The sequence below is a fragment of the Salmo salar genome, chromosome 03 (genome assembly GCF_965601325.2).
Source record: "Salmo salar chromosome 03, fSalSal1, whole genome shotgun sequence".
NCBI classification, from domain to species: domain Eukaryota; kingdom Metazoa; phylum Chordata; class Actinopteri; order Salmoniformes; family Salmonidae; genus Salmo; species Salmo salar.
In genome coordinates this window covers 85,918,454-85,943,398 of record NC_138293.1, presented here as the reverse complement: position 1 = coordinate 85,943,398, position 24,945 = coordinate 85,918,454, and the positions used below count along the sequence as shown (strand labels likewise).

General features: G+C 46.3%; 1 protein-coding gene across 1 annotated transcript in view; it reads left to right on the top strand.

The window, feature by feature from the left end:
* The window catches only part of LOC106601889 (histone lysine acetyltransferase CREBBP), a 92,497-nt gene that overhangs the window by 19,063 nt on the left and 48,489 nt on the right, over positions 1-24,945 (top strand). The window contains 1 exon segment of the mRNA XM_082972850.1: positions 13,023-13,597. Coding sequence (XP_082828976.1) covers positions 13,023-13,597 — 575 coding nt within the window.

Sequence of the window (24,945 nt, the reverse complement as noted above, 5' to 3'; positions counted from 1 at the left end):
TACAGCTGTTATTACAGCAGAGAGACGGTAATGTGTTGGGGCTGTGGAGTTGGGATGGTAAGGTGTGCGAATGGGCTACACGGCAGGGTGTTAGTCGTTAATAGCTGGCTTTTGCAACAACAAAAAATGAAAACAGATAAATAAAATGGGCACAGGTGAATTGTCTGGATGAAAAAAAAAAAAAAAAATCCCATTGCAAAATAATGCTTTTTAGCCTATTCATTGATGGAAATACAAGTCCATGTAAATTCATTTGACCGGTCATGCTGATCGGTCTATAGGTTCATTTGCATAATTTAGTGGAATTAAATTGGCACGTGTTTGTATTAGTTATCACACAGGCACTTGCGAAGTGCGTGTTGACTCTTAACTTCTATGGGCTAGGTGGGACGTTTGCGTCCCGCCCTAGTCAACAGCCAGTGGAATCGCGTGGTGCGAAATACAAATACCTCAAATGCTATAACTTCAATTTCTCAAACATATGACTATTTTACACCATTTTAAAGACAAGACTCTCGTTAATCTAACCACATTGTCCGATTTCAAAAAGGCTTTACAGCGAAAGCAAAACATTAGATTATATCAGGAGAGTACCCAGCCAGAAATAATCACACAGCCATTTTTCAAGCTAGCATATATGTCACAAAAACCAAAACCACAGCTAAATGCAGCACTAACCTTTGATGATCTTCATCAGATGACACTCCTAGGACATTATACAATACATGCATGTTTTGTTCAATCAAGTTCATACACTGCTCAAAAAAATAAAGGGAACACTTAAACAACACATCCTAGATCTGAATGAAAGAAATAATCTTATTAAATACTTTTTTCTTTACATAGTTGAATGTGCTGACAACAAAATCACACAAAAATAATCAATGGAAATCCAATTTATCAACCCATGGAGGTTTGGATTTGGAGTCACACTCAAAATTAAAGTGGAAAACCACACTACAGGCTGATCCAACTTTGATGTAATGTCCTTAAAACAAGTCAAAATGAGGCTCAGTAGTGTGTGTGGCCTCCACATGCCTGTATGACCTCCCTACAACGCCTGGACATGCTCCTGATGAGGTGGCGGATGGTCTCCTGAGGGATCTCCTCCCAGACCTGGACTAAAGCATCCGCCAACTCCTGGACAGTCTGTGGTGCAACGTGGCGGTGGATGGAGCGAGACATGATGTCCCAGATGTGCTCAATTGGATTCAGGTCTGGGGAACGGGCGGGCCAGTCCATAGCATCAATGCCTTCCTCTTGCAGGAACTACTGACACACTCCAGCCACATGAGGTCTAGCATTGTCTTGCATTAGGAGGAACCCAGGGCCAAGAGCACAGGGCGCCAGTGGCGAATTTGCCAATCTTGGTGTTCTCTGGCAAATGCCAAACGTCCTGCACGGTGTTGGGCTGTAAGCACAACCCCCACCTGTGGACGTCGGGCCCTCATACCACCCTCATGGAGTCTGTTTCTAACCGTTTGAGCAGACACATGCACATTTGTGGCCTGCTGGAGGTCATTTTGCAGGGCTCTGGCAGTGCTCCTCCTGCTCCTCCTTGCACAAAGGCGGAGGTAGCGGTCCTGCTGCTGGGTTGTTGCCCTCCTACGGCCTCCTCCACGTCTCCTGATGTACTGGCCTGTCTCCTGGTAGCGCCTCCATGCTCTGGACACTACGCTGACAGACACCGCAAACCTTCTTGCCACAGCTCGCATTGATGTGCCATCCTGGATGAGCTGCACTACCTGAGCCACTTGTGTGGGTTGTAGACTCCGTCTCATGCTACCACTAGAGTGAAAGCACCGCCAGCATTCAAAAGTGACCAAAACATCAGCCAGGAAGCATAGGAACTGAGGTCTGTGGTCTCCACCTGCTGAACCACTCCTTTATTGGGGGTGTCTTGCTTATTGCCTATAATTTCCACCTGTTGTCTTTTCCATTTGCACAACGGCATGTGAAATTTATTGTCAGTGTTGCTTCCTAAGTGGACAGTTTGATTTCACAGAAGTGTGATTGACTTGGAGTTACATTGTTTTGTTTAAGTGTTCCCTTTATTTTTTTGAGCAGTATATTTATATCAAAACCAGCTTTTTACATTAGCATGTGATGTTCAGAACTAGCATACCCACCGCAAACTTCCAGTGAATTTACTAAATTACTCATGATAAACGTTGACAAAATGCATAACAATTATTTTAAGAATTATAGATACAGAACTCCTTTATGCAAACGCTATGTCAGATTTTAAAATAGCTTTTCGGCGAAAGCACATTTTGCAATATTCTGAGTACATAGCTCGGCCTTCACAGGCTAGCTAATTTGACACCCACCAAGTTTGGGGCTCACTAAACTCAGAATTACTATTAGAAAAATTGGATTACCTTTGCTGTTCTTCGTCAGAATGCACTCCCAGGACTTCTACTTCAATAACAAATTTTGTTTTGTTTCCAAATAATCCATAGTTATATCCAAATAGCTCCGTTTTGTTCGTGCGTTCAGGTCACTATCCGAAGGGTAATGCGTGAGCGCATTTCGTGACAAAAAAATTCAAAATATTCCATTAACGTACTTAGAAGCATGTCAAATGCTGTTTAAAATCCATTTTTATGCTATTTTTCTCGTAAAATAGCGATAATATTCTAACCGGGCAACGTTGTATTCATTCAAAGGCTGAAATAAAAAAATTGAGAAGTCTCGTGAACGCGCATCTCAGTCTCACTGTCCCCAGGCTGACCACTTACAAACTCTGCTGCTGTACTTTGCCCAGAGACAGCAGACACCCCATTCCACTTTCTGGTGGCTTTAGAGAGCCAATGGAAGCCTTAGAAAGTGTCACGTTACAGCACAGATGCTGTATTTGCGATAGATGCAACAGAAGGACAACAAATTGTCAGACAGGGCACTTCCTGTATGGAATCTTCTCAGGTTTTGGCCTGCCATATGAGTTCTGTTATACTCACAGACACCATTCAAACAGTTTTAGAAACTTTAGGGTGTTTTCTATCCAAATCTACTAATTATATCGATATTCTCATTTCTGGGCAAGAGCAGTAACCAGTTTAAATCGGGTACGTTTTTTTTATCCGGCCGTGAAAATACTGCCCCCTAGCCCCAACAGGTTAACCTGCAGTCCCCCACGGTTATATCCACAGGGTGGATGTGTTGAGTAAAGAGAAACCATACCTTAAAAAATACTTAAACATTTCTAAATTATTATACATTTAGAAATGTTTATAGGCTACGTTGAGCTTTTTCTTTCATTATTTTAGGCTATCTCGTAAATAAAAATAAAAAGGGAGGGTCAGAAAAGTAATGTTTGGAAAATATTTGGCGAGGTGATAAAAGGATGATAGCAGTGCTGGCTATGTTATGTGTGATGATTGTGAGACACTATACAAATGTAATAGTCACAAGACGGGACTTCAAATAGTCCAATTGAACTGTAGCCTACTGTATAGATGGGTTAAATGGAAACTGAAATCTGGACAAGCCAGAATAACCTACTGTTTTTCTGATAATACTAGTCCTGTTTGAATCGACATCCCCTGTGTTTTTAGAGAAATGTCAGTTTTACAAGTGTTGCTTGCGGTTTGAGCAAGAAAACAATAACTGATTCGATAAATTGAACGAAGTCCTGTGCATAGCTTACATATGAAAGGCTTACATGTATTAACTTTGACAATGAATGCTTTTGTTTGTTTTGTGCAAATGAATTGAACATTGCCAAATGCATCATTCACAAATATTGCACCTATTTAATTTCTATGGGCTACACTATTCAACAGCCAGTGAAATGGCATGGAATAGCAAATACAAAACAGCAAAAATCTAAATTTCATTTTCTCAAACAATCAACTATTTTACACCATTTTAAAGATAAACTTCTCGTTATCTAACCACATTGTCCTTTTTCAAAAAGGCTTTACGGTGAAAGCATGAAATTAGATTATGTTAGGACATAAACTTCAAGAAAAACCACACAGCCATTTTCCAAGCAAGGACATGCATCACAAAAACCAAAAGTACAGCAAAAATATTCACTAACCTTTTGATCTTCATCAGATGGCACTCATAGGACTTCATGTTACACAATACATGTATGTTTTGCTCGATAAAGTTCATATTTATATTCAAAAAAAGCATTTTACATTGGCGCGTGATGTTCAGAAAATGTATTCCCTCAAACTTTCGGTGAATGAGCACATCAATTTACAAAAATCACTCATCATAAACGTTGATAACATTTACAACAGTTATTGAAAGAATTATAGATATACTTCTCCTTAATGCAACCGCTGTGTCAGATTTTAAAATAGCTTTACGGAGAAAGTACATTTTTCAATATTCTGAGTACATAGCTCAGCCATCAAAGCAAGCTATACAGATACCCGCCAAGTTCTGGGGTCAACTAAACTCAGAATTAGTATTATAAATATTCTCTTTGCTGATCTTCGTCAGAATGCACTCCCAGGACTCCTACTTCCACAATAAATGTTTTTTGTTTGAAATACTCCATATTTATGTCCAAATACCTCCGTTTTGTTCACTATCCAAAGATCACTATCCAAAGGCATAACGCGTGAGCGTAAATCCAGACACGAAAGTCAAATAGTTCCATTACCGTTCGTAGAAACATGTCAAACGTTGTTTACAATCAATCCTTAGGTTTTTTTTTAACATAAAACATCGCTAATATTCCAACCGGACAATAGCGTATTCATTACAGAGGAAAAAGGAGAGGCGCAGTAACAACTCACTGGTCCCAGGCAGTCCACTCATTGACTGAGCTCCTATTTTCTGCCCAGTAACAGGAGAAGGATGAAACACGTTTCTAAAGGCTGTTGACAGCCAATGGAAGCCTTAGGAAGTGCAACGTGATCCCACAGACACACTAGTTTTGATAGGGATTCAAAGAAGAACTACAATTCTCAGATTTCCCACTTCCTGGTTGGATTTTTCTCAGGTTTTTGCCTGCCATATGAGTTATGTTATACTCAGACATCATTCAAACAGTTTTAGAAACTACAGAGTGTTTTCTATCCAAATCTACTAATAATATGCAAATATTTGACTCTGGGCCCGAGTATTAGGCAGTTTACTCTGGGTACGCTTTTCATCCGAAAATGAAAATACTGGTCCCTATACCTTAAGTTAATGCAACCCTTGCTTTTAATAGATTGCAAAGCTGCATACAACCGGGATAAACGTTTGGAACAAGTTCACTTTCTCATCCATAGCCTAAAAACGCATTTCAAATGCAAGTTTGCTGTTTAGCTCTCATCTGTAGGCTGGGGGCATTTAGGACATCTACTGCGGATCGCTAAAATAACCAAATGATTATGATCACACTTCCTCAATTCAAATATTATGGCAACACTATACCAAAGATGGTTTGGTATGGTTTAGAAACTTGGGAACCAAGCTGGAGTTATCAGTGTAGCCTGTTATCACCTGGACTTGTTGAAATATCTTCACGCCTAGAAAAAAAACTTCCAGGCTTCCGTCAACTGTAAAAAAAAAAAAAACATTTTTTATTTTTTTTAAAGTTAGAATTACAGGTGAGAGTTTGGAAAAACAAAATCGAATCGTCCTCTGGAATAATGGGCATTCTGGGGTATTAAATACATAACCAACGTTCTGTGGTAATACTTGGTCCCGTGCAAATAGTGCTATAGCCTTACTTAATTCTGCAGGAGTTATTAGTTATTTCTTGCAGTCAAATTATTGACAAAATGTAGGCAAAAAAATTGCATCTTGAGAGAATGCAATGCTCAGATATGATCTGTAGGTCTGTCTTCATCATAAAAGCTGATTTTAGTATTTCAACCACACACAATATGCATCTAAGGCCAACTGAAACCTTATTAGAAACACGTTGGGTCATTTTCACAGCTTTTTCTTTGCAACTGGTCAAATTTATGTAATTTGAAAATTTTGCATAATCTTTTGTTTTTTTCCCGGCTTTATTGTATTTTCTCCCCAGTCCCTAAATGTCTTTGCTCCGCGAAAGATGACTGAGAACTTTAGACGTTAACTACATTTGAAACATTCATTCTCTTTATATATTAAATTATTCTGTTGAGCAAGAGTTTTTATTTAGTCTTCTAGGGCAACATGTCTATAATTAGATAAACGTAGCTTCTCTTTTGTCAAGTTGACTAACAAATAGCCTACCAAATTGTCTAAATCAGGCAAAACAATATCCTGCACTTCGTCAGAAAATCGTGTTGCAGTCTGACTGTAGCCTGGAGTGCATTTTTCTATATTTGCGGGTTAGGGTTGGGTGTGGGCCTCAGATTTTCACTTTATCACATATAGTCGGGTGGTTGTGGATGGGTTATTAGCAATTTCGGGTGGGTGCGGGTGAACAAACAGCTGACCCATGCACCACTAACACGCGCAGCTTACAGAACCGAAGAAGAAAATCTATCAGACAGTGCGAGAGCTGCTGCTACAACTCCTCCAACATATCCTTTGTTGCTGCTGGAGTGCAACGTGCTTTTATAAGCCCAATCATTGCCCAACAATTCTAAGTACAATTGCTTGTTAAAAACAGTTTTGATGGCCATGATTATAAAAAAAAAATACTATGGTAATTGACGCACGCTTTTCAATTCGCCATTCAAATGCACAGGCAACGATAGGCAGGCTTCAGTGCATCACACAGCACTTTGCAATGAGCATTGCAGTATGTATTTTGAAAACGTACTTAATTGTTTGAAACCTGAATGTTTTATGAGGCATGTCTTGCCTTGCTTCAAAGTACCCAATAGTGTAATTTCACCTAAAAATATATATTTAATAAATATAGTACTTAGCATTTGAACCAAACCTTTTTATACCAATGAGTTAAACATTAGGAATCCAATGAAATGGTTCAAAGTCACCTTTGGACCCCCACACCCCTTGCCAATCCCGCCCCAACAACGAGTATATATGATCAGTTCTCTGTCAGACAGGTAGTATGGAGCTGCGACTCGGACTATTGCTTCATCCTATGTAACGTATTCTTAGTAAAAAAAATAAATAATAATCCTGTTAAGAGAAATTAGTAATTGATATCGTTAGGTTTATTTTTGCGTCATACATCCTTATATTACCAGGTTCTGACCACTAGATGGAGTTGTTCCTGCTATTAGGTGAACACTGAAATGTATTCTCAGTGAATATTATTTATTTTTTCTGGTAAGAGAAATTAGTAATTGAAGTTGTTAGGTGTATGTCCCATCCTACATCCTGGTATCACAAGGTCCTGACCTCTGACAGATATCATTCTGAGCACCGTGGGTGGACGCCCTAATTGGCTTACGCACCCAATGCACATGGGTCCGGTAAATAAATAAAAAAATGTTAGGTACATTTAAAATGCTGCCAGTCAAATGTCAGGCGCCACATTTTCCCAGTGGAAACCCAGGTACATGGCTAGGCTATTTTTAGGAATTGCCTTGGGAGTTCTATGCACTGAACAAGGGGAGCAGAAACACACACACACACACCCAGTCTTGGCACAGTTCTTCAGTTCTTCAGTCCTAGATTAGCATGTGGGCCACACTCCAGCAGCAGAGAGAAGAGGAAGGGGTAGAATAAGCTAGCATCTCCAGCAGCTGGGATTGTGTGTCGGGCTGTGTGGGCTGTGTGTGTGTCGGGCTGTGTGGGCTGTGTGTGTGTCGGGCTGTGTGGGCTGTGTGTGTGTCGGGCTGTGTGGGCTGTGTGTGTGTCGGGCTGTGTGGGCTGTGTGTGTGTCGGGCTGTGTGGGCTGGGTGTGTGTGTCGGGCTGTGTGGGCTGTGTGTGTGTCGGGCTGTGTGGGCTGTGTGTGTGTCGGGCTGTGTGGGCTGTGTGTGTGTCGGGCTGTGTGGGCTGTGTGTGTGTCGGGCTGTGTGGGCTGTGTGTGTGTCGGGCTGTGTGGGCTGTGTGTGTGTGTCGGGCTGTGTGGGCTGTGTGTGTGTGTCGGGCTGTGTGGGCTGTGTGTGTGTGTCGGGCTGTGTGGGCTGTGTGTGTGTGTCGGGCTGTGTGGGCTGTGTGTGTGTGTCGGGCTGTGTGTGCTGTGTGTGTGTGTCGGGCTGTGTGTGTCGGGCTGTGTGTGTCGGGCTGTGTGTCGGGCTGTGTGTCGGGCTGTGTGTCGGGCTGTGTGTCGGGCTGTGTGTCGGGCTGTGTGTGTGTGTGTGTGTCGGGCTGTGTGTGTGTGTGTGTCGGGCTGTGTGTGTGTGTGTGTGTGTGTGTCGGGCTGTGTGTGTGTGTGTGTGTCGGGCTGTGTGTGTGTGTGTGTGTGTGTCGGGCTGTGTGTGTGTGTGTGTGTCGGGCTGTGTGTGTGTGTGTGTGTCGGGCTGTGTGTCTGTGTGTGTGTCGGGCTGTGTGTGTGTGTGTGTGTGTGTGTCGGGCTGTGTGTGTGTGTGTGTGTCGGGCTGTGTGTGTGTGTGTGTCGGGCTGTGTGTGTGTGTGTCGGGCTGTGTGTGTGTGTGTGTCGGGCTGTGTGTGTGTGTGTGTGTGTGTCGGGCTGTGTGTGTGTGTGTGTGTCGGGCTGTGTGTGTGTGTCGGGCTGTGTGTGTGTGTCGGGCTGTGTGTGTGTGTGTGTGTGTGTGTGTGTGTGTGTGTGTGTGTGTGTGTGTGTGTGTGTGTGTCGGGCTGTGTGTGTGTGTGTGTGTCGGGCTGTGTGTGTGTGTGTGTGTCGGGCTGTGTGTGTGTGTGTGTCGGGCGTGTGTGTGTGTGTGTGTCGGGCTGTGTGTGTGTGTGTGTCGGGCTGTGTGTGTGTGTGTGTGTCGGGCTGTGTGTGTGTGTGTGTGTGTCGGGCTGTGTGTGTGTGTGTGTGTCGGGCTGTGTGTGTGTGTGTGTGTGTCGGGCTGTGTGTGTGTGTGTGTGTCGGGCTGTGTGTGTGTGTGTGTGTGTGTCGGGCTGTGTGTGTGTGTGTCGTGTGTGTGTCGGGCTGTGTGTGTGTGTGTGTCGGGCTGTGTGTGTGTGTGTGTCGGGCTGTGTGTGTGTGTGTGTGTCGGGCTGTGTGTGTGTGTGTGTGTGTGTCGGGCTGTGTGTGTGTGTGGTGTGTGTGTGTGTCGGGCTGTGTGTGTGTGTGTGTGTGTGTGTGTCGGGCTGTGTGTGTGTGTGTGTGTGTGTGTGTCGGGTGTGTGTGTGTCGGGCTGTGTGTGTCGGGGTGTGTGTGTCGGGCTGTGTGTGTGTGTGTGTGTCGGGCGTGTGTGTGTGTGTGTGTGTCGGGCTGTGTGTGTGTGTCGGGCTGGTGTGTGTGTGTGTGTGTCGGGCTGTGTGTGTGTGTGTGCTGTGTGTGTGTGTGTGTCGGGCTGTGTGTGTGTGTGTGTGTCGGGCTGTGTGTGTGTGTGTGTGTCGGGCTGTGTGTGTGTGTGTGTGTCGGGCTGTGTGTGTGTGTGTGTGTCGGGCTGTGTGTGGTGTGTGTGTCGGGCTGTGTGTGTGTGTGTGTGTCGGGCTGTGTGTGTGTGTGTGTCGGGCTGTGTGTGTGTGTGTGTGTGTGTCGGGCTGTGTGTGTGTGTGTGTGGGTGTGTGTGTGTGTGTGTGTGTGTCGGGCTGTGTGTGTGTGTGTGTGTGTGTCGGGCTGTGTGTGTGTCGGGCTGTGTGTGTGTCGGGCTGTGTGTGTGTGTGTGTGTCGGGCTGTGTGGGTGTGTGTGTCGGGCTGTGTGTGTGTGTCGGGCTGTGTGTGTGTGCGGGCTGGTGTGTGTGTGTCGGGCTGTGTGTGTGTGTGTCGTGTGTGTGTGTGTGTCGTGTGTGTGTGTGTGTCGGGCTGTGTGTGTGTGTGTGCTGTGTGTGTGTGTGTCGGGCTGTGTGTGTGTGTGTCGGGCTGTGTGTGTGTGTGTGTGTGTGTCGGGCTGTGTGTGTGTGTGTGTGTGTGTCGGGCTGTGTGTGTGTGTGTGTGTGTGTCGGGCTGTGTGTGTGTGTCGGGCTGTGTGTGTGTGTGTGTGTGTGTGTGTGTGTGTGTCGGGCTGTGTGTGTGTGTGTCGGGCTGTGTGTGTGTGTGTGTGTGTGTGTGTGTCGGGCTGTGTGTGTGTGTCGGGCTGTGTGTGTGTGTGTGTGTGTGTGTGTCGGGCTGTGTGTGTCGGGCTGTGTGTGTGTGTGTGTCGGGCTGTGTGTGTGTGTGTGTCGGGCTGTGTGTGTGTGTGTGTCGGGCTGTGTGTGTGTGTGTGTCGGGCTGTGTGTGTGTGTGTGTCGGGCTGTGTGTGTGTGTGTGTCGGGCTGTGTGTGTGTGTGTGTCGGGCTGTGTGTGTGTGTGTGTGTGTGTCGGGCTGTGTGTGTGTGTGTCGGGCTGTGTGTGTGTGTCGGGCTGTGTGTGTGTGTGTGTGTGTGTGTGTGTGTCGGGCTGTGTGTGTATCGGGCTGTGTGTGTGTCGGGCTGTGTGTGTGTGTCGGGCTGTGTGTGTGTGTCGGGCTGTGTGTGTGTGTCGGGCTGTGTGTGTGTGTGTGTGTGTGTCGGGCTGTGTGTGTGTGTGTGTCGGGCTGTGTGTGTGTGTGTGTGTGTGTCGGGCTGTGTGTGTGTGTGTGTCGGGCTGTGTGTGTGTGTGTGTCGGGCTGTGTGTGTATCGGGCTGTGTGTGTGTCGGGCTGTGTGTGTGTGTGTGTCGGGCTGTGTGTGTGTGTGTGTGTCGGGCTGTGTGTGTGTGTGTGTGTGTGTGTGTGTGTCGGGCTGTGTGTGTGTGTGTGTGTGTGTGTCGGGCTGTGTGTGTGTGTGTGTGTGTGTCGGGCTGTGTGTGTGTGTGTGTGTGTCGGGCTGTGTGTGTGTGTGTCGGGCTGTGTGTGTGTGTGTCGGGCTGTGTGTGTGTGTGTGTGTCGGGCTATGTGTGTGTGTGTGTGTCGGGCTGTGTGTGTGTGTGTGTCGGGCTGTGTGGGCTGTGTGGGCTGTGTGTGTGCGTGTGTCGGGCTGTGTGGGCTGTGTGTCGGGCTGTGTGTGGGCTGTGTGTGTGTGTGTGAGCGTGTGTCGGGCTGTGTGGGCTGTGTGTCGGGGCGTGTGTCGGGCTGTGTGGGCTGTGTGTGTGTGTCGGGCTGTGTGTCGGCTGTGTGGGGCGGGCTGTGTGGGCTGTGTGTGTGTGTGTGTCGGACTGTGTGGGCTGTGTGTGTGTGTGTGTGTGTGTGTGTGTGGCGGACTGTGTGGGCTGTGTGTGTCGGGCTGTGTGGGCTGTGTGTGTGTCGGCTGTGTGTCAGGCTGTGTCGGGCTGTGTGTGTCGGGCTGTGTGGGCTGTGTGTGGGTGTGTGTCGGGCTGTGTGGGTGTGTGTCGGGCTGTGTGGGCTGTGTGTCGGGCTGTGTCGGGCTGTGTGGCTGGGCGTGTGTGTCGGGCTGTGTCGGGCTGTGTGTGGCTGTGTGGTGGGCTGTGTGTCGGGCTGTGTGGGCTGTGTGTGTCGGGCTGTGTGTGTGTGTGTCGGGCTGTGTGGGCTGTGTGTGTCGGGCTGTGTGGGCTGTGTGTGTCGGGCTGTGTGGGCTGTGTGTGTCGGGCTGTGTGGGGCGTGTGTGTGTGCGGGCTGTGTGTGTGTGTCGGGCTGTGTGTGTGTGTCGGGCTGTGTGTGTGTGTCGGGCTGTGTGTGTGTGTCGGGCTGTGTGGGCGTGTCGGGCTGTGTGGGCTGTGTGTGTGTGTGTGTGTGTGTGTCGGGCTGTGTGGGCTGTGTGTGTGTGTGGGCTGTGTGTGTGTGTCGGGCTGTGTGGGGTGTGTGTGGGCTGTGTGTGTGTGTCGGGCTGTGTGTGTGTGTGTGTGTCGGGCTGTGTGTGTGTGTCGGGCTGTGTCGGGCTGTGTGTGTGTCGGGCTGTGTGTGTGTCGGGCTGTGTCGGGCTGTGTGTGTGTGTGTGGGCTGTGTGTGTGTGTGTCGGGCTGTGTGTGTGTGTCGGGCTGTGTGGGCTGTGTGTGTGTGTGTCGGGCTGTGTGTGTGTGTCGGGCTGTGTGTGTGTGTCGGGCTGTGTGGGCTGTGTGTGTGTGTGTCGGGCTGTGTGTGTGTGTCGGGCTGTGTGTGTGTGTCTCTCTGTGTGTGTGTGTGTGTGTGGATCGGGCTGTGTGTGTGTGTGTGTGTCTCGGGCTGTGTGTGTGTCTCGGGCTGTGTGTGTGTGTGTGTGTGTGTCTCGGGCTGTGTGTGTGTCTCGGGCTGTGTGTGTGTCTCGGGCTGTGTGTGTGTGTCTCGGGCTGTGTGTGTGTCTCGGGCTGTGTGTGTGTGTGTGTCTCGGGCTGTGTGTGTGTGTGTGTCTCGGGCTGTGTGTGTGTGTGTGTCTCGGGCTGTGTGTGTGTGTGTGTGTCTCGGGCTGTGTGTGTGTGTGTGTGTCTCGGGCTGTGTGTGTGTGTGTGTGTCTCGGGCTGTGTGCGTGTGTGTGTGTCTCGGGCTGTGTGTGTGTGTGTGTGTCTCGGGCTGTGTGTGTGTGTGTGTGTCTCGGGCTGTGTGTGTGTGTGTGTGTGTCTGTGTGTGTGTCTCGGGCTGTGTGTGTGTGTTTCGGGCTGTGTGTGTGTGTTTCGGGCTGTGTGTGTGTGTGTGTTTCGGGCTGTGTGTGTGTGTGTGTGTGTCTCGGGCTGTGTGTGTGTGTCTCGGGCTGTGTGTGTGTGTGACTGTCGGGCTGTGTAGGTTGTGTGTCGTGCAAAGGCACGATTGTCGTCCGTTCTGTTCCTGGACTATATTTGGACAATTGTTAACTTTTGACAGCCAGGCTAACACTGTCAGACAGGCTGATAGTAAACTGGTCTAAGCCTTTATCTCACTCTGACTGCCGTTTTGACGATCTGTGAATTGGATACTATTCTGTTCTGTGGGGACTTTCTTCATTTTAATGTTGACAGCAACAATTCGATTTTGACACTGCAGTCTTATTTAAAAAAAATTGCAAAGCAATGCATCTGCTAGGTTGGAGTATGACAGGTATAGAAGGTGTTCGTAGTGTAGAAATGGTTTTGATGGTAATTTGTTCATTTGTATGAGTGTTTTCCTTTTGGGGCCAGTTTCTTGTCAAACAAGCACAACAGACAAATCATGACTGAAAGTTACTGAGAGAACAGGTGTAGAAACCACGCCTTCTAAACTACATTTATTTTCTCCCATTAGACCTGGTGTCGCTGTTCGACCTGGAGAATGACCTCCCAGACGAGCTGATCCCCAATGGGGACCTGGGTGGCCTGATGGGCATGCCCTCCAACGGTGCCCCTGGCGGGGGAGGAGGAATGCCTGGAGGAGGTCCCCGAGGCCTGGGCTCCATGGTCCCTGACGCTGCCGCCAAACACAAGCAGCTGTCTGAGCTCCTGAGAGCGGGCGGTGCTGGGTCCGGTGGCATGGGCCCCATGATGGGGAAAGTCCCCATGGGCCAGGGCTCGCCCAACCAAGCCCAGAAAGGAAGCCCCGGCAGCGGACAACAAGGCAACGGCTCCATGGCGGGCTTCAACCAGGCTATGATGAACAGCCATGGACACGGGATGCCGGGCCAGGTGATGAACGGGGCCCTGGGGCCGGCAGGACGGGGCAGGCTGGGGCTGCAGCAGTACCAGGTCCAGGCCATGCAGGGTGTTGGAGGGGGCGTGGGGCCGGGAGGCAGCAGTGTGCTGGCTGAGACTCTGGCTCAGGGAGGAGGGCAGATGGGAGCTCACAACACCATGAACGCCCAGCAGGCTAGCAACATGAATAAGGTGAGTGTTGGTGCATGTACTGTCTGTTTACTGTCTGGCTTCACTCGGCACCTAGGGTTTTGACTAGTCTGGTCAGGAAAACACATTGCCATGGCCTATGATTTGTGATTGTAAAATACATTTGTAAATACATTGGTCATTTTATATATACAGTACCAGTCAAGTTTGGACATATTTACTAATTCAAGGGTTTTTCTTTATTTTTACTATTTTCTACATTGTAGAATAATAACAAAGACATCAAAACTATGAAATAACACATATGGAATCATGTAGTAACCAAGAAAGTGTTAAACAAATCAAAATATACTTTATATTTGAGATTCTCCAAAGTAGCCACCCTTTGCCTTGATGACAGCTTTTGCACAGTCTTGGCATTCTCTCAACCAGCTTCACCTGGAATGCTTTTTCAACCGTCTTGAAGGAGTTCCCACTTAGGCTGAGCACTTGTTGGCTGCTTTTCCTTCACTCTGCGGTTCAACTCCTCCCAAACCATCTCAATTGGTGTTTAGGTTGGGTGATTGTGGAGGCCAGGTCATCTGATGCAGCACTCCTATCAGTCTCCTTATTGGTAAAATAGCCCTTACACAGCCTGGAGGCGTGTTGGGTCATTGTCCTGTTGAAAAACAAATGATAGTCCCACTAAGCGCAAACCAGATGCGATGACGTATAGCTGCAAAATGCTGTGGTAGCCATGCTGGTTAAGTGTGCCTTGAATTCTAAATAAATCACTGACAGTGTCACCAGCAAATCACCATCACACCAACACCTCTATGCTTCATGGTGGGAATCACACATGTGGAGATCATCCGTTAATCTACTCTGCATCTCACAAAGACACGGCGGTTGGAACCAAAAATCGAACATTTGGACTCATCAGACCAAAAGACAGATTTCCACCAGTGTAATGTTCATTGCTTGTGTTTCTTGGCCCAAGCAAGTCTTCTTTTCTTATTGGTGTCCTTTAGTAGTGGTTTCTTTGCAGCAACTTGACCATGAAGGCCTGATTCATGGAGTCTCCTCTGAACAGTTGTTGAGATGTCTGTTACTTGAACTCTGTGAAGCATTTATTTGGGCTGCAATTTCTGAGGCTGGTAACTCAAATGAATTTACCCTCTGCTGCAGAGAACTCTGGGTCTTCCTTTCCTGTGGCGGTCCTCATGAGAGCCAGTTTCATCATTGCGCTTGATGGTTTTTGCGACTGCACTTGAAGAAGCTTTCAAAGTTATTCATTTTCTGTCTGAAAGAAATGATAGACTGTCATTTCTCTTTGCTTATTTGAGCTGTTCTTGCCATAATATGGGCTATCTTCTGTATACCACTCCTACCATGTCATAACAACTGATTGGCTCAAACACTAACTTTTAACTTCCCTGGGCTAGGTGGGACGCAAGTGTCCCACCTAGTCAACAGCCAGTGGAATCGCGCGAAATACAAATACCTCAAATGCTATAACTTCAATACCTCAAATGCTATAACTTCAATTTCTCAAACATATGACTATTTTACACCATTTTAAAGACAAGACTCTCGGTAATCTAACCACATTGTCCGATTTCGAAAAGGCTTTACAGCGAAAGCAAAACATTAGATTATGTCAGGAGAGTACCCTGCCAAAAATAATCACACAGCCATTTTCAAAGCAAGCATATATGTCACAAAAACCAAAACCACAGCACTAACCTTTGATGATCTTCATCAGATGACACTACTAGGACATTATGTTATACAATACATGCATGTTTTGTTCAATCAAGTTCATATTTATATCAAAAAACAGCTTTTTACATTAGCATGTGATGTTATAAAAAAAATATATAATTTCAAAATATTCCATTACCGTACTTCGAAGCATGTCAAACGCTGTAAAATAGCGATACTATTCCAACCGGGCGACTTGTATTCATTCAAAGGCTGAAAGAATTTTTTTTAGAATTCTCATCAACGCGCATCTCCAGTGTCACTGTTCCCAGCCTGACCACTCACAAATTCCCCTGCTGTTCTTCGCCCAGAGACAGCAGACACCCCATTCCACTTTCTGGCGCCTTCTGAGAGCCAATGGAAGCCTTAGAAAATGTCCCGTTACAGCAGAGATGCTGTATTTTCGATAGAGATGCAACAGAAGGACAACAAATTGTCAGACAGGGCACTTCCTGTATGGAATCTTCTCAGGTTTTGGCCTGCCATATGAGTTCTGTTATACTCACAGACACCATTCAAACAGTTTTAGAAACTTTAGTGTTTTCTATCCAAATCTACTAATTATATGCATATTCTTGTTTCTGGGCAAGAGTAGTAACCAGTTTAAATCGGGTACGTTTTTTTATCCAGCCGTGCAAATACTGCCCCCTAGCTCCAACAGGTTAACAAGGCAAATCTGTTAATTGAAATGCATTCCAGGTGACTACCACATGAAGCTGGCTGAGAGAATGCCAAGAGTGTGCAAAGCTGTCATCAAGGCAAAGGGTGGCTACTTTGAATAATCTCAAATATAACATTTTTGGGTTACTACATGATTCCATATGTGTTATTTCATAGTTTTGATGTCATCACTATTATTCTACAATGTAGGAAATGGTACAAATAAATAACTTTTGACTGGTACTGTATATTCTATTTCATTATATTCATCCAGTCTTGACACAGATGGGAGTGGGAAATGATGTCCATGCTTTACGGTGTCCCATAGTCTTCCCGTGCTCTGGGAGCAATGCTTTCTAAATGGCTTGTTCATGGCATTGTCCGTTTCATGCGTGCTTTGCCTCAGTACATCTGTCTGTCCAGATAGGAAGATTGTTGTTGGTTTGGTGACACAATCATCGGTACAGCTCTGGTATCCCTGCTCATATCACTGTTGAGTTATGAGATTCAAAGTCATGTCTCTGTTTGGAACAGGGATTCCCTGCTCATATAGACTGATCTCTTGATACTCACTGTGTGTGTGAGTGAGAATCAGTGTGAGTGTGCATTGTTCTTGTACTGATTGAGTGCTATAATCCCTGTTGGTCAGTCCATGTACACATGCATCTGTTGGTCTCTCTCTCTGATGCATCCTTGTCTCCCACCCACCATACGCACATCCATCTGTAAGCTTACCCTGGGATTGTTGGAGGAACAGGACACCCAGCTGGGGTGTTGAATACATCCCTCCAGGACAGCAGAAGTGACCTTTCATAGCATGTTAGGAGCACAGGCTGACCTCCGAAACAGTCTTTTCCAATAACGGGATTTTGCCTATAGCTACTGGAGTCAGATGTCTCCATAGCGGATCAATGCTAACGTTATCTACTGGATTCCCTTGCTTGGCTAGCTGGTTGGAGCTACTGGAGTCAGCCTGCTGTCTGCTCTGAGGTCTCATAGTGTATTGGGTGTATAGGTGTTCCCCGGCCTGTCTCGCTTGTAGGTAAGGCTGAGGCTAAAGCATGGGCAGTTAGGCCCATATAAATATATACTGCTCAAAAAAATAAAGGGAACACTTAAACAACACAATGTAACTCCAAGTCAATCACACTTCTGTGAAATCAAACTGCCCACTTAGGAAGCAACACTGATTGACAATACATTTCACATGCTGTTGTGCAAATGTTATAGACAACAGGTGGAAATTATAGGCAATTAGCAAGACACCCCCAATAAAGGAGTGGTTCTGCAGGTGGTAACCACAGACCACTTCTCAGTTCCTATGCTTCCTGGCTGATGTTTTGGTCACTTTTGAATGCTGGCGGTGCTTTCACTCTAGTGGTAGCATGAGACGGAGTCTACAACCCACACAAGTGGCTCAGGTAGTGCAGCTCATCCAGGATGGCACATCAATGCGAGCTGTGGCAAGAAGGTTTGCTGTGTCTGTCAGCGTAGTGTCCAGAGCATGGAGGCGCTACCAGGAGACAGGCCAGTACATCAGGAGACGTGGAGGAGGCCGTAGGAGGGCAACAACCCAGCAGCAGGACCGCTACCTCCGCCTTTGTGCAAGGAGGAGCAGGAGGAGCACTGCCAGAGCCCTGCAAAATAACCTCCAGCAGGCCACAAATGTGCATGGGTCTGCTCAAACGGTCAGAAACAGACTCCATGAGGGTGGTATGAGGGCCCGACGGCCACAGGTGGGGGTTGTGCTTACAGCCCAACACCGTGCAGGACGTTTGGCATTTGCCAGAGAACACCAAGATTGGCAAATTCGCCACTGGCGCCCTGTGCTCTTCACAGATGAAAGCAGGTTCACACTGAGCACGTGACAGACGTGACAGAGTCTGGAGACGCCGTGGAGAACGTTCTGCTGCCTGCAACATCCTCCAGCATGACCGGTTTGGCGGTGGGTCAGTCATGGTGTGGGGTGGCATTTCTTTGGGGGGCCGCACAGCCCTCCATGTGCTCGCCAGAGGTAGCCTGACTGCCATTAGAGATGAGATCCTCAGACCCCTTGTGAGACCATATGCTGGTGCGGTTGGCCCTGGGTTCCTCCTAATGCAAGACAATGCTAGACCTCATGTGGCTGGAGTGTGTCAGCAGTTCCTGCAAGAGGAAGGCATTGATGCTATGGACTGGCCCGCCCGTTCCCCAGACCTGAATCCAATTGAGCACATCTGGGACATCATGTCTCGCTCCATCCACCAACGCCACGATGCACCACAGACTGTCCAGGAGTTGGCGGATGCTTTCGTCCAGGTCTGGGAGGAGATCCCTCAGGAGACCATCCGCCACCTCATCAGGAGCATGCCCAGGCGTTGTAGGGAGGTCATACAGGCACGTGGAGGCCACACACACTACTGAGCCTCATTTTGACTTGTTTTAAGGACATTACATCAAAGTTGGATCTGCCTGTAGTGTGGTTTTCCACTTTAATTTTGAGTGTGACTCCAAATCCAGACCTCCATGGGTTGATAAATTGGATTTCCATTGATTATTTTTATGTGATTTTGTTGTCAGCACATTCAACTATGTAAAGAAAAAAGTATTTAATAAGATTATTTCTTTCATTCAGATCTAGGATGTGTTGTTTAAGTGTTCCCTTTATTTTTTTGAGCAGTGTATTTAATTTGAATTCTATGGTTAGGCCTGTAACTTGATTATAGCTTGGTATTTCATTAATATCCCATAGACTTAGGCCTACTATTTACCTGCTTTGAGTTGTTTTGGAATGTGGGTGAAGGGAGATTGTTTCCTTGCAAAGGAAACATACTGATGACAAGTCTAAGCATAGTAGTGTGTAGAGAAAGAGGAGCTTTATATGTTGATTGGTGAAAAGTGCGTAGTAGTTGTGTGGTAGTGCTAGTTTCAGGGATGTCAACTGGTCTTATCTGCTACTGTTGTGGCTTGACAGGAAACCAAGGGGAAACCAGCTTGCTAGTTCATACACACTCGACACATGCAGGGCGTCACCACATAAAACAAACCCCCGGGCTCGCTGACACGCACTTGAGTGTCTAGCATTGCTTTCTTACACAATACTGACAGGAAGTAATATCATGTCTCCAGTTTTCTGCAAATGTCCCATAGTTGGGCCCCAGCAACAGTAGCAGGGTCAACCCTGGGTGTATCTTCACCATCTAACCTACTGCCAGGAGAAAGAGGGATTTGAAGCTGTGGAGGATAGTGTGTACATGCCATGGTACATTGGTTAGGCTGTGGTTGCTAGATAAAAGATCTGTCTCTGGCAGTATTGACATTGCACAGCTGCCACAAGACTAACGTGTGCTGCTGAAGTGTGGCAGACACCAGAGTGTCAGCCCAGCATTCTTAGTATCTGTATGAATCAGCAGCAGGTTTGGGGTCAATTCCATTCATTCAGACAGTAGACCAAACAAAAATCTTCATTCCAAATTGTTCTAATTGAAAAGTAATTTCAGTGTACTTCCTGAATTGAAATAGAATTCATCCCCACCTTGATGAGCAGGCGTGCTTTACATACAGCACCCTCGCTAGCTAGAGGACACCTACTGTTGCCATTCACAGAGATGTGGTGGTCTGTGAGAATCAGTAGGACCGTTCAGTAGGACCATTCAGTAGGCACAACAACATGAGACAACTTGTAGTAAAAAGAGGGGGAAGGGAAGTGCTGCTAAGGTACACAATAGTAGATTTTGGAAGACAGAAGGTGCTCTTTGCTTAAAGGGGTACATTGGTCATCAAAAGACAAGGAGGACCAAGGCACTTCATATAATTAATTAAATGCCTTTATTTGTATGGCATGTTCAATGGAAACAAAGTTTAATAACTCCGACGCGTCTCCTCTGCATGGACTTCGTCACGGAGTACAAAGAAATAATAATACAATGTCCTCTTTTGAACAGCTTTTCCAATCACCTCTGATTTGAAGAGGGAGTGGTTACAGAATTCATTGCACTACACCTAGTAAGCTATACTATACACATTAAAAACTGAAATACTGTACATATGTTATCAAAAAATTCAACTCCAAGCAAGAAGCATCAGAACGCCTATAAAGGTAGTTCTAACCTTAAATATGACTGGGCAAAGTGCCAAGAACAGGAGACCTGTCTATTCCATAGTACACTGGAACACAGCAAACACAGACAACAGTCTAAACATAGCTGAGGGCAATGGAGCAAAATGTCCACTAGATGACAGAAAATGGACCTCTCACAACCCTACAGGAAAGGTGAGATATCTATATTTAAACTAGGGTACTTGGTGGCCTGTAGTTTGTAAATCCAAAAACCTTCCCTTTGATTTAGCTGTTTTAAGATGGTCCCCTTTTCTAATTGAGGCCGGAACATGATCAATACCCATAAATTGTAGGGAGGAAGGGTCCCCATGGTGTAAGGACTTATAGTGCCTTGCCATGGGGTAGTCTTCATTGCCTACCCGTATGGCGTACTTGTGTTCTGCTAAGCGGTTCTGAAGGCGTCTCTTTGTCCGTCCAAGGTAGAACACCTTGCACTGTGGACATTCCAATCTGTAGATGACATGAGTGGTTTTGCAGTTAATGAAATGCTTGACTTGATACTCCATTTTAGAAGCTGTGTCAACAAAACACCTTTTCTGTGCAATAGTTCTGCAATGGTGGCACTGGTGGCACTTTAAAAGAGCCCTTGGGTTTGTGGTCTAGCCATGAGACAACTATTTGAAACGGAGAGACAACCACAACCTGATGACAAGAAGACCACTTGATCTACCTTCGTTTTCAGTTTGAAACTATACTCTCAGGTCTCAGTCGTTGTTTCCGTTAGCTACAGTACTGCTACCAATGCCGTTCTAAGAAATTCAAGCGGTACACCCCTGGTTTGGCATAGGGCATGTGAACACACTCATTCTCTATTTTGTTTCCTTTCTCATTCATTCTTCGTGAGTCCTCTCTCGCTGTCCCTCTAACATTCTCTTCCTCCGTCTAGTTTACCTTCATTCATTCTTTCTCCTTATTTTCTTCTTTCTCGTCCAATTGTGTGTGCTGGCCCTCCCTGGCCCCTTGGCTCATAAGCTGTAAATCATGTTAAGGGGATGTGTGTGTGGAAGGAGAGAAAGGAGGAGGAGCGAGGGATGGAGAGAGGGAAAGCGGCTATTGCAGAGGCTGTCTCCACATCAGTCTGGGGTGTGTTTTGAATGTATTACATTTCCGTGCATGTTCGCTCTCGTTGGGAGTTGATTCCCCTGCGCCGTTGTGTGTTTAAGGTTTGGGTGGTACACTGTATACTGGAGTATTTTGAAATGCCAACTGTATAATTTTCAGTACCGGTATGATAAAAAGTGTGTGTTGGGGCGTCCTAAAGCTCGGGGGGGGGGGGGCGTTGTGACTCCACTGCTTATGGAAGATGTGCTAAATAAATTATCCAGTTCAGGTAGTAGTGTGTGTGTCAGAGCTAGAGAGAGCTAGTCTAGAGTTGGCCTGCATGTTAAAAGGAAGAACGATGTTAGAGCTTGAAGTGTGTTAGCCAGTCAGTAAGCATGTGTGTGCCTGTGCTAGACCAGGCACGTGAGACCGTTTGTTTGTGGGAGACTAAAGTGGACGTGAGGCAGAGCGGAAGTCGGGAGCGTCAGAGCTCCGCTGTATGTAGGGGGAGGAGCAGACTAGAGCTCAGCTGTTGAGCGTGGCTACACTGCTGCTGGTCTCTGGCTCTTTCATCTGTCTGCTGGAGCGCTGACAACGGCGGGAGAGCCTCCTCCTCTCCACTAAGCACAGCGGAGCACAGTAGAGGAGCAAGCTGCTAGAGCAGAGCAGTCAGGGCTGTGTACACATGCACACCAGGAGAGGGATGGACTAGAAGTGGGGATTAGGTCATTATGCTCGATTGCTAGTCATCCAACATACTAAAGTGGCAATCAGCAGTTAAAACGATAACAAATTATCTCCTCGCCCCTGTTTCGGTAAAAAGCAGAGGGATGGGGCTGGGGAAATGTAATCACTCTCCAATTAATAGACAGAGCTATGGATGCAAGGACTGTCTTTGATATCAAAAGTATAGTTTTAACCATGTTTTGTGGCTAAACAGTGTTTGTTTACATTTAATTTGTTTACAAACATTGGGGTAAAACAAGCTTATATTTTGCGTTCTGATGGGGTACGACATTGTAAGCTAGTGAGGTATTTCTTGGGTACATATCATTAAGTCCAAAAATGGATGTAGCAACTGCTGATTTGACACTTGAAGACCTGAGCTATACACTGACAAAACATTAAGAACGCCTGCTCTTTCCATGACACACTGACCAGGAGAATCCAGGTGAAAGCTATGATCATTTATTGATGTCACTTGTTAAATCCACTTCAATCAGTGTAGATGAAGGGGAGTAGATGGGTTAGAGAAGGATTTTTAAGCCTTGAGACAATTGAGACATGGATTGTGTATGTGTACCATTCAGAGGGTGAATGGGGAAGACAAATGATGTACAGTCCTTGCGTAAAGTATTTAGACCCCTTCCCCTTTTCCACATTGTTACGTTACAGCCTTATTCTAAAATGGATTAAACAAATGTTTTTCTTCATCAATCTACACACAATACCCCATAATGACAATGCGGAATTTTTTTGTTGTTGACATTTTAGAAAATGTATTTTAAAAAACGCCTTTTTATTTACATAAGTATTCAGACCTTTTGCTTATAGACTTGAAATTGAGCTCAGGTGCATCCTGTTTCCATTGATCGTCCTTGAGATGTTTCTACAACTTGATTGGAGGCCGCCTGTGGTAAATTCAATTGATTGGACATGATTTGGAAAGGCAAACACCTGTCTATATAAGGTCCCACAGTTGACAGTGCATGTCAGAGCAAAAACCAAGCCATGAGGTCAAAGGAATTGTCCGTAGAGCTCTGAGACAGGATTGAGTCGAGGCACAGATCTGGGGAAGGGTACCAAAAAAATTCAGTGGCCTCCATCATTCTGAAGTGGAAGAAGTTTGGAACCACCAAGACTCTTCCTAGAGCTGGCCGCCCGGCCAAACTGAGCAATCGGGTGAGAAGGGCCTTGGTCAGGGAGGTGACCAAGAACCCGATGATCACTCTGACGGAGCTCCAGAGTTTCTCTGTGGAGATGGGAGAACCTTCCAGAAGGTCAACCATCTCTGCAGCACTCCACCAATCAGGCCTTTATGGTAGAGTGGCCAGACGGAAGCCACTCCTCAGTAAAAGGCACATGACAGCCTGCTTGGCAAAAGGCACCTAAAGGACTCTCAGACCATTAGGAACAAGATTGTCTGGTCTGATGAAACCAAGTTTGAACTCTTTGACCTGAATGCCAAGCGTCATGTCTGGAGGAAACCGGGCACCATCACTACGGTGAAGCATGTTGGTGGCAGCATCATGCTGTGGGAGTGTTTTTCAGCGGCAGGGACTGGGAGACTAGTCAGGATTGATGAAAAGATGAATGGAACAAAGTACAGAGATCCTTGATGAAAACCTGCTCCAGAGAGCTCAGGACCTCAAACTGGGTCGAAGGTTCACCTTCCAACAGGACAACGACCTTATGCACACAGCCAAGACAAAGCAGGAGTTGCTTCGGGACAGTCTCTTAATGTCCTTGAGTGGTCCGGACTTGAACCCGATCGATCATCTGTGAAAATAGCTGTGTAGCGACGCTCCCCATCCAACCTGACAGAGCTTGAGAGGATCTGCGGAGAAGAATGGGAGAAACTCCCCAAATACAGGTGTGCCAAGTTTGTAGTGTTTTACCCAAGAAGACGCAAGGCTTAGATTGCTGCCAAAGGTGCTTCAACAAAGTACGGAGTAAAGGGTCTGAATACTTTGTAAATGTGATATTTCAATCTAAACCTGTTTTTGCTTTGTCATTTTGGGGTATTGTGTGCAGATTGATGTCGGGGGGGGGGAAAACAAGTCAATCCATTTTAGTAGAAGGCTGTAACATAACAAAATTGGAATACTTTCCAAATGCACTGTAAAGGCCTTTGAATGGGGTGTGGCAGTAGGTGCCAGGCGCACCGGTTTGTCAAGAACTGCAACGCTGCTGGGTTTTTCACGCTCAACAGTTTCCCGTGTGTATCAACAATGCTCTACCACACAAAGGACATCCAGCCAACTTGACACAACTGTAGGAAGCATTGGACTCAACATGGGCCAGCGTCCCTGTGGAACGCTTTCGACACCCTGTAGAGTCCTTGCCCTAACAAATTCAGGCTATATGGAGGGCAAATGGGAGTGTAACTCAATATTAGGAAGGTGTTTCTAATGTTTGGTATACTCACTGTAGATGTCATAATTGCATGTTTTAAACCTTATTGGTCATATTGGAAAATCAAAATGAGTGTTTTTTTATTTATTCTAAAGAGATTGCTGCTGCGCACTTAACTATTCTGTCCATGCCAGGTCCCGTGTGGCTCAGTTGGTAGAGCATGGTGTTTGCAACGCCAGGGTTGTGGGTTCGATTCCCACGGGGGACCAGTACGGAAAAAAATGTATGAAATGTATGCATTCACTATTGTAAGTCGCTCTGGATAAGAGCGTCTGCTAAATGACTAAAATGTAAATGTAATGCCTGTAACCACCTGTTGGCTCTGAAATAGTGTCTTCTATGTGTTCAAGTCACATTGAGAAGCTAGTCAAGGAAGTTTAATGATGGATAGATAAATGGATGGGATTTGGCAGACACTCATAGGTAAATGTTTCTTTCATACCTCTGTTTCCTTATTTGCCAGTTTTTGGGTTTCGCAGTTATAACGACGGGGACAAAGACCTGTTGAAATAAGTCACATTGCATCTGACCGCTCTCTTATTTTCATCCATTTCAATGAGCTCCTCCACAAGATCTGACATGTACAATCATCTACAAGTTACTTGATAGACATATATATATTCATATCTATATATTCATATCTATACCTAGCCTGTGTTGGGTTTAGGTGCTCCCTTGTTTACTATTACATGTTGTGGTTGAGAGATGGTGT